At 39.1% G+C, this 15,986-nt stretch overlaps 1 protein-coding gene across 9 annotated transcripts in view; it reads left to right on the top strand.

Annotated features, from left to right (window-relative positions):
* Naglu (N-acetyl-alpha-glucosaminidase) overlaps positions 1–15,986 on the top strand; it is a 306,046-nt gene that overhangs the window by 122,174 nt on the left and 167,886 nt on the right. Inside the window, exon 9 of one of the 9 annotated variants that reach the window (XM_067145900.2) lies at positions 10,496–10,577. The exons of the other annotated variants lie outside the window; for them this stretch is intronic. Coding sequence (XP_067002001.2) covers positions 10,496–10,577 — 82 coding nt within the window. The remainder of the gene's footprint in view (positions 1–10,495; positions 10,578–15,986) is intronic. 9 annotated transcript variants of the gene reach the window in all.

Genomic DNA, 15,986 nt, shown 5'->3' with positions numbered 1-15,986 from the left:
TCTTCCTATACTTAAATTTTGTTTATATTTGCAAAAAATCCACTGCACAGCACAGAGTGATGTCGTGAAGTAAACAACACACACTTTTTAAAGTTGAAATTCACTATTTTCATAACGAATTACGACTTTACTACACCTACTAATGATCGAAAACTGGGAGCACACACACACAGCACTAACAGTGTTCCGCCATCTTTAACATTGTCTAAATCCTATATAAGCACTGTATCTAAAAAATTGCATAGTATGACATCACTTAATATTGTATAAAAAGGTGTATTTTTATCACATTGTCAGAGAAATTTAGCCTATTGGCTATAATGTCCAGTTTTAATTTTTGTTTATTACACGTTTGGGGATTGCTGACAACAATGTAAAGCTTATTTTCAAACTCTTGTTTTCAGTAGATAGTAGATTTCAAATCAGTCTATCGGTTAAAAAGTCAAGGCAAACATCGCTGTGAAGATGTCGCAAAAGAAAGGGAAAGTGTTTAATTTTGAAGAAAAGTCACACATAATATGGCGATTAGAAAATGGAGAAACGAATGTCGAGCATCGTGAAGGAATTGGCTGTATCATACTCAATGATTTCTACGATTTGGAAGGACAGAGATATCATCTCGTTTGTTAGTCAAGACTATGTGTGACATATTTATTAATCAATTTACATTGTTGCTACTTGTTTCCTCACTTTATTATTTTATATTTTACTGGCATATTATTGCTGTACATACTGTGTACAGTTTAGAAGAAAAATTCCTTTCAGTTCCACTCCACAAACACTGTATTGCAAATACAGGAAGTTTTAACTTCATTCTGTTAATTAACCATATTAGCATGCAGCCTAAACCTTCCAGATATGACATTTTTAGCAAGAACAAAAAAAAAGACTGGTTCGTGCAACCATCGCCTATATAACCGTTTATTGGCGGTTCCTTTGGAGTCGTTATAACCAGTGTCGACTGTATATTAACTTTTGTTTGACTATAGTTACAGGTCATAAATAGGAAGAAAGGAATATCAAAAAGGAACACACAGTAGAATAAACACCATGTATAAGATCAATGTATAAAGTGGGAGAAATGGAAAGAAAAACAAAAGCACAAGAACAGTCTACATATTTTTATACACTGACATTTTCAAATAGATTGGCTCTGTCATCATCAGTTCCAGTTCCTCCACAGCCACTTCTTGTCAGTGCCCAACAAGCTCATTTCTGCCGCCTAGATTCTTCAGGAGGGCAAGCTTCAACACTCATTGAAGAGCCATTGTGATATTGTAAAGCAGGGTTACAGATCTCACATGGTTATGAGGGTTTTTAGGGGTTGTAGTAAGGAAAGCAAAGAAAAAAACTAGAGGCAGTTGAAATGTGGATCTGGAGAAGAATGCAGAGGATAAGTTGGACAGAAATGAAGAGCAATACCGAAGTCCTCAGAGAGATAAGAGAAGAACGGAGCCTGATAACCGAAATTGAAAAACGGAAAATAAAATTTATTGGTCTCATTCTGTGGCATGAGGAGTTTGCTTTGTAATATCACTTAAGGAAAAATTGCTGGAAAAAGAGGAAGAGAACGACCCAGAGTGTCTTACTTCAAGAACCTGCTTCTGAGGATGAAGTGCAAGACCTACGCTGAGTTGAAAAGACTGGCTCAAGATAGACAACAGTGGCTGCAGCGACAAGGCTTAGCCTTTAGAATATGATGATGATGATGATGATGATGATGATGATGATGATGATGATGATGATGATGATGATGATGATGATGAGTAAGGATGTAAAGGGGAGGGCATATAAGTCTCTTGTAAGACCCAACTAGAGTATGGTTCTAGTGTATTGGACCCTCACCAGGATTACTTGATATGAGAACTGGAAAAGACCCAAAAGAAAGCAGCATGATTTGTTCTTGGTGATTTCCAACGAAAGAGTAGTGTTACAAAAATGTTGCAAACTTTTGGAATGGAAGACTTGGGAGAAAGGAGACGAGCTGCTCGACTAAGTGGTATGTTATGAACTGTCCGTGGAGAGATGGCGTGGAATGACATTAGTAGACAGATAAGCTTGAGTAGCATTTTTTAAAGTAGGAAAGATCATAATATGAAGATAAAGTTGGAATTCAAGACGACAAATTGGGGCAAACAACTTATGGGATGAGGAATAAGAGATTGGAATAAGTTATCAAGGGAAATGTTCAATCAATTCCCAAGTTTCTTCGAAAAAATAACAAGGCTAGGTAAACAGTTGTTGTTTCCTTATCTTGATTTGAAAAGTGTAGAATGAGGAGATAGCTAGATAAGTAAAGGAAAAGGGAAGAGATAAAGACAGAGATGAATACTGGTGGTAAATGTCTAGAATCACAGGATAAATACAAAAGGAGAAAAGGGACCCAGTATAAGTAATGGGTTGGGTTCCTTTCCTCCTTTTGTTTTCATCCTATGTTCCCAGTCTTGCACCATCTGCATTCATCTTTATCTTTTTCCTTTTCCTCTGTTAATCTGGCTTTCTTCTTATTCCCTTCTTCCTGTATCAAGAATGAAGTTCTGCCAAAATAGCCTCTCAGTGAGCATTGACGCCTGCCCTTGTGATGAAGCTGGCATGCAGAAACAAATTTATTGAGGGCTGAAGAGAAATGGATTTAAATAAACTGTGATTGATCAGGAAAGAGCCAATTTATATGAAGACAGCAGTGAAGACTGTCTTATCCTTCAGTGTTTTCTTTCTATATCTCTTTCCATTGACCTTCAATTGTGTTTATCGTACTGTGTGCTCGTTTTGATGTTCCTGTCTTGCTATGTATGACTTGATTTCCTCTAGTTTGTTCCTTTCTATTATGTAAGCTATAGATACAGTATTCTAATGAACCTTGACTTCAAAATTACCTCCTGTGGGTGAGGGATGCAGACGAAGAATACACCCACGATATTCCCTGCCTGTCGTAAGAGGCGACTATAAGGGCCAACCAAGGGTTGATGACATTAGAACCATGAGACTACTTGTCATTAGTACCATTACGTGTGGAACACTATGGGTCGACGTTAATTGCAATTAGTACACCTTGTGAGGAAAACCATGGGTCTACGTTACGTAGGAGCATTACCATTATGTGAGGAACACAACAGGTCTGGGCGTTGCTTGTGATAAGTGTCATTGTGTTCATTCCACCGATAGGCTCCACTGTGTTCAGAACGGGTCTGCATTACCTATGAGTAGCACCACTTTATGAGAATCACCATGGGTCTGCATTGCCTGTGATTATTATCACTGTGTGAGAAACACCACAGGTTTGCCTGGTGCACGTGATTAGTACCAGTGTGTGAGGAAAACCATGGGTCTGCTTTGCCTGAAAGTAGTACCATTATGTGAGGGATACCATAGGTTTGTTGCCTCTGGGTGTTACCATAATGTGTGATACACCATGGGTCTACATTGCCTTTGAATAGTTCCACTATGTGAGCAACACCATGTGTATACGTAGACTGTGATTAGTTCCACTATGTGAGGAACACCATGGGAATACCTGCACCCATGATTAGTTCCACTATGTGCGAAACATCATGGGTTTGTGTTACCCGTGAGTGGTGGCATTGTGTTTGACATATATGGGTCACAGCTTATAAGTCTCATATTTTGTCCCGTATTGGCTCAACGCAACTACATTACCTGTGATTAGTAGCACTATAGGAGGAACACCATGGTTCTGATTTACCAGTGAATTATTATTATGAAAGGCCAGTGACTTGGATTTTGAACCCCTTTGGACAACAAGCATCATCTCTGAAAGTAAGAAATTGTGAATTGGATCCACTGGCTGTTTTGAATTCATTGTCATTTTTTCATCATCATTAATTTTAGATTCTAATCAGTGGACACATTTTGAAGTTTTAATTATTGTGTCATTTCGTTGATCCTCGTACCATTAGGGGCTGATGACCTAGCTGTTAGGAACCTTTTAAAAAACAAACATCATCATCAACTTTAAAATTATTATTTTTTTGCTATTTATTTTACGTTGCACCAACACAGACAGGGATATAATAAGGGTAAGATTGGGGAGGAATCAACCATATCCTTAATTAAGATATAGTCCCTGCTGGTGTGAAAATGGGGAAACCATGTGAAATCATCTTCAGAGTTGCTGACAATGGGGTTTGAACCCACTATCTCCTTAATACACTCTCACAGCTATGTGACCCAAACCTTGTGGGCAACTTGCTCAGTGGCTTGATTTTCTTCTCGGCTCTAAGAGTTCTACTTGTTTTATGCTTTATTGAGTGCTAATGAAGAAAGCCTTTTCCAACAACAGGCATTTTTTAAACTAATGGACACTTGAGACATAAAAGATTTGCTTGTATATTTATCTGAGGTGTATTCATATGCGAGAATCAAACAGAACTGAACATCAACTGCAAGGAAACTTTATGCTTCCTCTGAAGTGAAGCATAACCAGAGATGAAAATGATACAATGGAGTTATGGTGTAACATGGAATGATAAGGTAAAAAATGAATACAATATAGGGAGCTCCACAGAACCATACTGGGCACTCGATGGGCTACTGTGAGTCAGATCACCGCCCAATTGAATGTTGGGAGTTAGGAACCCATTTCTTCTAGGACTGTAAGGAGGCAACTGCACTGCATAGGCTTCACCAGCCGACGACAAACTCGTGTCTCTTTACTGACACCTCGACACAGAGCTCAACGATGTACATGGGCCCACGAATATCGGCAGTGGACCAGGGAACATTGGTGGTGTGTGGTATGGTCCGATGAATTCCGGTTCCAGTTGTATCGAGCTGATGGGCATGTGGGAGTGTGGCATATGCCCCATGAAGCTATTGATCCTGCGTGTCAACAAGGTTGTGTCCGGGCGGGAGGTGGCTCAGTTCTGGTCAGGGCAGTGTTCTCATGATTGCAATTAGGCCCCATTTCCGGCTGCTGGTAGCGCTGACAGGTACACGTTTTGTGGACATTCTTTCAGACCATCTGGCATCCCTTTCTGGCCCTAGAGTACCCTGATGGAGTTGCCATGTTTCAACAGGACAATGCGCCATGTCACCGCTCTGTGGTGGCACGCAGGGGTTTGGAGGAGCACTCCAGTGAAGTTACGACCATGGATTGGCCCTCCAGATCCCCCAATCTTAATCCGATCGAGCATTTATGGGATGCTGTCGATGCTGGTGTACGCTCCATGAACCCCGCACCAACTGCACAAGACCAATTGTGGGCAGCACTGCAAGATGCATGGGTCCAGATCCCTCCAGAAGGATTCCAACACCTTGTAGAGTCGATGCCTCACCGTATTGCTGCTGTTTTGAGGGCTCGTGGAGGAGCAAATTATTAACATCACATTCAGTGTCTTCCCATGACTTTTGGGCACTCATTGTATATATGTCTAGGAAACAGATGGAGAGCAGCGACTTACCATGTAAGAACATGTGAATGGAGTATACATAAAAGAAGAAATATGGGTCCAAAATTTTCAGCTGCAGCCTTCATGGAGATGCTGAGGTGCCAGAATTTTGTCCCACAGGAGTTATTTTGCGTGCAGGTAAATCTACCATCACGAGACTGGCATATTTGAGCACCTTCAAATACCACCAGACTGGGCCAGGATGGAATCTGCTAACTTGCAGTCAAAAAGCCAGCACTCTGCCATCTAAGCTACTCAGTCAGACCACCTCCAGGTTTTTTTGGGGGGGGAATCTGAACCACAAGGCAAAGACATTATATTAAAAAACAAAATCCAGATGCACTGGTCAGACTTGGTGTGAAGCCCCTGATAACATGCTTTCATGTCTTCTGTGGTGTTATACGATTTTGTGATTGAGGATTGTACTATACAGGATGACTCAGCTAAGATGTTCTTAATACCAATATACAAAAATGGTCCGTTATTGGACATTACAAATTTTCCAGCTAACTAATTCCTGGTTGCTAGCGTTTTGCCCCCGTGTGCTATGTTGGGCTCATCAGTTGGTACATAGCACACCCACCAAGACGCACGGCTAGTGCATACCATGGAGGCCACTGCGTAGGCTACTTGGAGCCACCGGCAGTACCAATGCACTTGAAAGACTTTGTCTCATTATCAAAAATTGATGCCTGCTTGGCCATCAGATGGTATAGACGTTGATTATGGGAATCGACATCTACATCATAAGATGTTCATCTCAAACAACTCATAATCCGTCAACGATATCGGAAATCTGTTTTCACTATTAGTAATATTACTAAGGGGCTCATAAATAAACTTGCTGTACTTTGCAGTATCAATATTGGCTGACATAATGATAATGACTTTATTTCTTTAAATGGAGCTGCACTGTTTTCTACACCTATCTTCTAGAGTCACGGACATTGTAAATTCAGAGGTTTAATTATTTTCAAAATCCAACAAGTACTTCTTGAGAGAAGTGTGCTTTGTTCGCTAGATATAGGTTGCCCTATATGAGTGAATAATTATCTAGGTGACCAAGGCATGTGCTGCATATTGCCGCGGGATGGCCGCCGTGCTGTTCTGTAGCGGGGGAGCAAGTTAGTCTGCCTCACTGTTGATAAACTTGACTATAATAGGTCCTGTTATTTATTCCTGTGTTGACGTGCCTAAACTTTATTAAAAACTATTTAAAATAGTATTATGGTTAAATCCACCTTGTCAGTGTTCTGTTAATGAAACTATTTATTCATCAAACATGTTTGGAGGACAATAGACATTCTCTTCATCAGTGATTATCAAATTCTAACTTAATTACAACCTCAAAGAATAATACTATTTTAAATAGTTTTTAATAAGTTTAGTTTGCCTTAGTGTTGAACTGTAGAAGTATTGTAAAGAAAGGATTAGAATTAAGTAATTTAATAGATATATATTTACCAGATATTGTAATAGGAGTTGAATCATGGCTGAGAAATGATATAATGGATGCAGAAATTTTCTCACGGCACTGGAGTGTGTATCGTAGAGATAGGATAGGAAAGGTGGGAGGGGGAGTTTTCATTCTGGTGAAAGAAGAATTTGTAAGCTACGAAAAAGTTAAAGATGAGACACATGAAATTCTAGGTGTAAGGCTCATTTCTAAAGATAATAGGCAACTTGATATATTTGGAGTGTACAGATCGGGAAAGGGTAGCACTGATGCGGATTCGGAATTATTTGATAGGATAGTCAGTTATGTGGGAAACGACATGGAAAGAAATGTGATTGTAGCGGGAGATCTGAATTTGCCAGATGTCAATTGGGAAGGAAATGCGAACGACAGGAAGCATGACCAACAAATGGCAAATAAGTTAATATGGGAAGGACAGCTGATTCAGAAAGTGATGGAACCAACCAGAGGAAAAAATATTTTGGATGTGGTGCTGATAAAACCAGATGAGCTCTATAGGGAAACTGAAGTAATAGATGGTATTAGTGATCATGAAGCTGTTTTTGTGGTAGTTAAAAATAAATGTGATAGAAAGGAAGGTCTTAAAAGTAGGACTGTTAGGCAGTACCATATGGCTGATAAAGCAGGTATGAGGCAGTTTCTAAAAATTAACTATGATCGGTGGAAAACGGTGAATAAAAATGTAAACAGACTCTGGGATGGGTTTAAAGAAATTGTTGAGGAATGCGAAAACAGGTTTGTACCTTTAAGGGTGGTAAGGAATGGTAAAGACCCACCTTATTATAATAGAGAAATAAAGAGACTAAGAAGGAGGTGCAGACTGGAAAGAAATAGAGTTAGAAATGGCTGTGGAAGTAAGGAGAAATTGAAGGAACTTACTAGAAAATTGAATCTAGCAAAGAAGGCAGCTAAGGATAACATGATGGCAAGCATAATTGGCAGTCATACAAATTTTAGTGAAAAATGGAAGGGTATGTATAGGTATTTTAAGGCAGAAACAGGTTCCAAGAAGGACATTCCAGGAATAATTAATGAACAAGGGGAGTGTGTATGTGAGGATCTTCAAAAGGCAGAAGTATTCAGTCAGCAGTATGTCAGGATTGTTGGTTACAAGGATAATGTCGAGATAGAGGAAGAGACTAAGGCCAAAGAAGTAATAAAATTTACATATGATAACAATGACATTTACAATAAGATACAAAAGTTGAAAACTAGAAAAGCGGCTGGAATTGATCAGATTTCTGGGGATATACTAAAGACAATGGGTTGGGATATAGTACCATATCTGAAGTACTTATTTGATTATTGTTTGGCCGAAGGAGCTATACCAGATGAATGGAGAGTTGCTATAGTAGCCCCTGTGTATAAAGGAAAAGGTGATAGACATAAAGCTGAAAATTACAGGCCAGTAAGTTTGACATGCATTGTATGTAAGCTTTGGGAAGGCATTCTTTCTGATTATATTAGACATGTTTGTGAAATTAATAACTGGTTCGATAGAAGGCAATTCGGTTTTAGGAAAGGTTATTCCACTGAAGCTCAACTTGTAGGATTCCAGCAAGATATAGCAGATATCTTGGATTCTGGAGGTCAAATGGACTGTATCGCGATTGACATGTCTAAAGCATTTGATAGGGTGGATCATGGGAGACTACTGGCAAAAATGAGTGCAATTGGACTAGACAAAAGAGTGACTGAATGGGTTGCTATATTTCTAGAAAATAGATCTGAGAGAGTTAGAGTAGGTGAAGCTTTGTCTGACCCTGTAATAGTTGAGAGGGGAGTTCCTCAGGGCAGTGTTATCGGACCTTTATGTTTTCTTATATTTATAAATGATATGAGTAAAGGAGTGGAATCGGTGGTAAGGCTTTTTGCGGATGATGTTATTCTCTATAGAGTGATAAATAAGTTACAAGATTGTGAGCAACTGCAACGTGACCTCGAAAATATTGTGAGATGGACAGCAGACAATGGTATGTTGATAAACGGGGCTAAAAGTCAGGTTGTGAGTTTCACAAATAGGAAAAGTCCTCTCAGTTTTAATTACTGCGTTGATGGGGTGAAAGTTCCTTTTGGGGATCATTGTAAGTATCTAGGTGTTAATATAAGGAAAGATCTTCACTGGGGTAATCACATAAATGGGATTGTAAATAAAGGGTACCGATCTATGCACATGGTTATGAGGGTGTTTAGGGGTTGTAGTAAGGATGTAAAGGAGAGTGCATATAAGTCTCTGGTAAGACCCCAACTAGAGTATGGTTCCAGTGTATGGGACCCTCACCAGGATTACCTGATTCAAGAACTAGAAAAAATCCAAAGAAAAGCAGCTCGATTTGTTCTGGGTGATTTCCGACAAAAGAGTAGCGTTACAAAAATGTTACAATGTTTGGGTTGGGAAGAATTGAGAGAAAGAAGAAGAGCTGCTCGACTAAGTGGTATGTTCCGAGCTGTCAGCGGAGAGATGGCGTGGAATGACATTAGTAGACGAATAGGTTTGAATGGCGTCTATAAAAGTAGGAAAGATCACAATATGAAGATAAAGTTGGAATTCAAGAGGACAAACTGGGGCAAATATTCATTTATAGGAAGGGGAGTTAGGGATTGGAATAACTTACCAAGGGAGATGTTCAATAAATTTCCAGTTTCTTTGAAATCATTTCGGAAAAGGCTAGGAAAGTAACAGATAGGGAATCTGCCACCTGGGCGACTGCCCTAAATGCAGATCAGTATTGATTGATTAGCTCGCGAGCGATCCACGTCACCGCTAACCTGTTGGCACTGCCCTCTGCCACATGGCTGATCACCCAGGAAGGATGAAGCAAGAAGCAGAATGCTGGCTCCACTTCTATGATGTTTCTTTGGAAGACTCTAGATTGCCAGAACCAAGAATTTTCAAATCAGGCATTTTCTGGACACCTCTCCTTTCGGGAAACTTCTCGAGTACTGACTGGACTTTATGAAGTAGACCGGGAGTCAGTTCAGTCAGTCTCTTGGGGCAGTCTCTGGTACTGTTGTGAAGTGTGTTTCTGTGAGTTTAGTTCAGCTGAGTACTTCCTTGAAGTGAGTTCTGATGCAGAGCTGAGGCTCGAGTTGTACGTGTCAGCGTGGGAATCTGACAAGGACCAGCATGAATATCAAACGGAAACTGTTGAACTATGCAACTGATGTAACGAGTGCCATTGGCTTATTGTGACAGACAGTGCACACACAAAGTACTGGAAACTGTGTAATGTGTAACTGAGTAACTAGTGTGATTGTGAGCGCATAAGTAAAAGAGTGAACTAGCTAACTGGGAACTAGTGTGACTGTGTTAGTGCTTCTTCTTCTTCTTCTTCTTATGATGATGATGATGATGATGATGACAACGATGACAACAACGATTATTATTATTATTATTATTATTATTATTATTATTATTATTATTATTATTATTATTATTATTATTATTATTATTATTATTATTATTATTTAATATGTGGAGTGCTTTTTCAGGTAACTGCAGTTGGTAAAAGTGACATTTCTGAACCTAACAGGCTTGCTTAACAGCTTGTTATTTTGTTTTGAAGTGCTTGAGAAGAATCCTATTATCTACTTTGTTATCTTCCTGTAGGGTGCTTCAGGGCTGGCTGTTTGCTAATAGTGCCTTCTGGAAAAAATCTCAAGCCTACGCCTTCCTTCTGAGTGTGCCAATTGTGAGTGAGTTACCATTCATTTTACAATGAACAGGTCATATTTTGATAATTTTTAGGTAAATGTTCAAAATTCTTTGCCATTGATAGATAAAGCCCTTGTTGACCGTGGCACATTTAAAACTCCTGGCCCACTCTCTTATACTTAACCACACAATTTACTTATTTTCAAATTAATACCATAAAAGTGATTAAAGTTAAACAAAGTTAGAACTATGAAAACTTAAAGTACTAACAGTTATGAAATAGCAATATTTAAGACTAAAATAAATTTTAAAATATATATATAAAGAAAGAACAGCGACATACAGTGTAAAGGGTATTTACATATGAGGAACGACAGAAAAGATCAGAACAAGTGAAAAGCTACTGGGCAATTTGGAAAGAAAGCTTATCGAAGATGACCAGAAAATGGTCAACTGAAGTGGTCCAATGAGGCTGTAAAAGCAGCAGCAGCGGCGGCGTAGTACTGGTTTCAAAAGAATATTGACTACACTACTATGAAAGACAGTCGAAATTGCTGTCTAGAAAGTAATTGAACTTTTCAATATGAACACGTTAAGTTACTGTATCTTATACCTAGGTAAGTAAAAGTTACACTCCCCATGTTATATTCTGTACATATCAATTGAATAGATTCAGAATAGATTATATCATTTCTTTATAAACAATTTAGAGTAGGTATTGCAGATGAGAGATGTACAAATCTAAATACCACCTTCAGGAAATTGAAATAATAGGGATAACGGTCGGAGCTCGCGGTACCATACCTCGTCACTTCGTCGCCACATGGAAGCGCTTCCAACTCCCAATGAAGTTTATCCCGGAAATCGCGACCCTCGTCCTCCGAGCCTCCATCAAGATCATGAGGCACCACCTCTACAGCTAATTTTGAATTTTCTTTTATTAATACACATGTACATAAAATTGATATGTTTTACCTTGTTCTTAGCGGCAGCCTGTAAATACAGGAGGTCTTTCCAAAATAAATGGAAATTATATACAAGGATACTGTATAATAATAACTTTAGTGCAGCTATATGGCCATAATACTAGTTTTATTAGGCTATTGTAAATAATCAACTAAAAACTCCTCAGGCAGAATATCATTATGGAGGTCCCTCTTTTGGTTCACTTTGGAATGTGATATCTCTCACAATGTTGATTGCAACAGTTACACACACAGACTTTACCAGGTGCATGATAAGGTTTTCCTTCTGCATGCATAATTAGTGGTGGAAACCGTGCACTGTCATTCGGGTCACCAGGTGTTGCAGTTCGTAGTTTGCCCCCATCCATCTGCGAGAAGTCATGGCGTCTATGATGTAGAATTCCATCCATACATCTGCTCTCTTGTGCTGTAGTTCCTTGAGTAGGTGGTTGTAGCCTGGAGTAGATGGTAGCACCATGCGGCATCGAAGATCCTCAATAAGAAATCTCTCCCATGTCATCTCATACACTTCACAATTGGAATGATCTTGATCTTGAAGAGTTTAAGCACCGTTTCTAGAGAAAGCTGTTTTGAGTGCGGAATGTTACTCATCACGATACAGTACTTGCAGCTGAAACCTTTTCTCGTGCATGTACTGTGCATGCACCCACAACTCTGAAAGGTGTTGCCAAGATATTTGAAATGGTTCACAATTGCAAGGTTTGTCCCTTGTAAATATATACCAACAGGAAAAATACTGTATGCAGATGGGCAGAATTTCTGCACAAACAATACTTTTGTCTAGCTTCAGCACAGCTAATCTTGTTGCACAACCAGTTTTCGTATTTAAATAGTGAAGAAAAATTATGATGTATCCAACTTTTGAGGTGGCATGTCTAAAAGGAAGAGGGTTAAAAATTCAACAGGACAGAGTACTACTTCATTAACACCATCACATTCTGCGTATAATCAGTACTAATATCCGTTGCTTTGTTGCTTTTAAAAATGTTTGGATCTTGTTGGTTGATGACATTAACGTTGGGCATAAAATTCCTGCTTTTGAAATATTTGAATCCTCACTTGGTTCCAAACAAACAAACCCCATGGCGCTACAGCCGTGATGTGCCTTGGCCTACCAAGCAACCACTGTTCAGCCTGCAGGCCTGTAGATTACGAGGTGACACATGATCAGTGTGACAAATCCTCTTGGTCGTTATTCTTGCTTTTCTAGACCAGGGTTGCCACCTTACAGTCAAATAGCTCCTCAGTTGTAGCCACGTAGGCCACGTGGATCCAAAGAACTTAATAAATCTTTTACAATACAAAATTTGATTTTGTGGAATTTTGATAATGTAATTTTGCCCTAGTTCTCCGTTGCCAAATTTAGAAGCCATTCATTGTAGTTAGAATCTACATCTCTTTAGTTTAAAAACACTTTTGGCCAAAAAGTAGAATACTTGAAACTTGACTGAACAGAGCTTCTGAACACCTTAGATATAAACTTCTTCTGGCTGTGAAGTTTGAACTCATTTAAAGTGGTTCAAAACTTGCGCAGGTAATTTGGCTATCAGTTTTAGTTTCCTGTCATTTATATGTAAGTTTCTGAATGTATTTCCTAAGTGAATCCCTTCATTTCTGTTTCAACTCATTTCAGCATTTCAGTAAACTCAAGCCATAATAAAGAATTGTCATGCTTTCTTCAAACTTCACATAATTACATAGACAGCCACTGATCTCTAATGTTCTAGTTCAAGGATAATGGTGGCCACACGTGTCCATTGGCTTTGACTCTGGCAGCTCCAACTTCAAAGCAAGTGGTAGGACATAGTTCACTCATGTCACTAGATGATTTTAATGTTGTTGTGTGCAAAACAATGACAGTTTCAGTTCACTGAATGTGAGGCATTGTATCCACAAAAAAAAAAAAAAAAAAAAAAAAAAAAAAAAACATACAAAATTTCTATCACCCCCAAATCATATGTTTATCGAAAACGGAAATATTACAGTTAAGCATTCACCATCAAAACTTTTAGATGTCATTCCCCAATTTCAGCAGTAAGCGTTCCATCGCATGCTAAAAGGTGAAAGTAAGTAGTAACATTATATAAGTCAGGGTGGTGAAGATTATTAAATCATTTCACTGAAAGAAGGTATCGTCTGCTAAACAGCTGAAATATTAAGGTCGCCATTTTATACCTGGTGTCAGTTTCGTTCTTCCAGACTTTCTCGTGTTCTCATTATTATTGTGGAAAGTGAAGGAACTCACAGTTGGACAAAGTTCAAACTCATATCGATAGATGGAACTGTGCACATCAGCATGGCTCAGTCATTTCTCTGAAAGAAATGTAATTACCTTTTAAACGTACAAAACTCGTGGACTTGATAGGTTCAATGTATTTTTAATGTAAATGGCAGCTGGTGTCAATTTCAGCAGCAGGAACGTTATTTTCTCAATATAGCTATAAAAGACACACAGAACTAGAACTTTATATAGATTACAATAACTCAAAGAAATGCAAAAGAATTAGAGAGGGAGAGAGCAAGTGAAAGTGAGAAGATCCAGAAATGTTAGCTTAAGGGTTACCGTGAAGATACAGTTTCATAATTAGTTGATGATGACACCAGTCACAAGAGGAACACGAATATGCTGGAGCTTGTTGAGAAAACTTGTATTTTGTGTAACTAGCTGTATGCTGTATTTTTTAAATAGTAGGGGTAGGGGTGTAGGGGTAGCATGCCTGCCTCTTACCCGGAGACCCCGGATTCGATTCTCGGCCAGGTCAGGGATTTTTACCTGGACCTGAGGGCTGGTTTGAGGTCCACTCAGCCTACGTGATTAGAATTGAGGAGCTATTTGACGGTGAGATGGCGGTCCTGGTCGAGAAAGCCAAGAATAACGGCCGAGAGGATTCATGGTGCTGATCACACGACACCTCGCAATCTGCAGGCCTTCAGGCTGAGCAACGGTCACTTCGTAGGCCAAGGCCCTTCAAGGGCTGTAGTGCCTTGGAGTTTGGTTTTGGTTTGAAAAAATTGCGTTTGCGGTAAATGAAAATTTTTGAATGTTGTACTGAATCCAAGCCTACGGTAATTCTAATGTGGAATGAAATAATTTTTACCCATAAATAGAAGTACGACAAAATGCGAATTGTGACACAAAATGCAAAATTAGTATGAATATGCCATTTTTGTGCAAATTCTGTGAAAATGTGCTATTTTCCTGGTGAAAACAACATATGGCAAAATCATCAGAAATACTCAAAATATGATGCATAAATCGACCGTTCCGATCGATGAAAAAAGTAGCCAATCGATTGCTGCTTGCTGACTTTGATCAATATTTATAATGGGAATAACAAGGGGAATAAGATCTCTATCAATTATTATCAAAATGTAAATCAAGTGTCACGGAAATAACGAGATAGACGCAGCGTTGTTTTCCTGTTCAAAATTGAAACTAGTGAAGAGTAGAAAGTCGAGCGATCGTTTAGGTTGTGGGGCGCACTACAAAAACTGCACACGAAAGGGCTTAGCAATATGCAAAGGATGGTTTATATGCCACAGATTCAGCGACAGTGTTTTGCAAGTATTGTAATTGCCCAGTTGAGTGCGGAAAAAGGATAGCATTGTGAAACATGTTAAATGTGAAAAACACGTGGGTAAGCGATGCGATAATGCAAGTTCAACCCCTGCTGCTAGTACATCTCAAAGAAAGCAATCTTCTGTGCTTGCACAGTTAAGATAGTTGTAAACGACTAAAAATTTCCAGAGATAACTTCTCGAAATGCACAGTTGAAGTATTTGCCAAACAAATATATCTCTGGAAAAGCTGGAAAGCAAAGAGCTAAGAGTTTTCTTTTTTTTTTTTCTGCTTTACGTCACACTGATACAGATAGGTCTTACGGCGATGATGGGACAGGGAAGGGCTAGGAGTGGGGCCTTAATTGAGGTACAGCCCAGCATTTGCCTGGTGTGAAAATGGGAAACCACGGAAAAACATTTTCAGGGCTGCCGACAGTGGGGTTCGAACCTACTATCTCCCGAATACTGGATACTGGCCGCTTTTAAGCGACTGCAGCTATTGAGCTTGGTACTGAGTTTTCAAATGAAGAGCTGCCATGTGTGAGAACTCTATGTGAAGTATATTTACTGGATAAGTTTCGATTTCATTGATCGGGTATGGTTTAGGTATTATGACATCAAAACCATGCGCAAAATTGAAGGATACCAAATATGAGTGCGATTCCTATATCGAACTATCTTTCCCGTACCCATTTCATCCAGTAATTTTAAATTATTTTGTTATAATTTGAGGTCTTTCTTCCTTTCTACAAGTTGCATCTGACTACCAGAAAAGAACAGCAGAGGCTGTAGGGGAGAAGAACATTAATGTACTCTGTGATGAAACTACAGATAGAATGGGCCATTGTGTTTTTATCATCATATTCCAAGTCCCAGCCGGATCGAAAAGAGAGCTGCAC

Source organism: Anabrus simplex, chromosome 4 (assembly GCF_040414725.1).
Source record: "Anabrus simplex isolate iqAnaSimp1 chromosome 4, ASM4041472v1, whole genome shotgun sequence".
Taxonomy (NCBI): Eukaryota; Metazoa; Arthropoda; class Insecta; order Orthoptera; family Tettigoniidae; genus Anabrus; species Anabrus simplex.
Note: the sequence above shows the minus strand (reverse complement) of the source record. Positions and strands in the feature narration are given on the sequence as shown.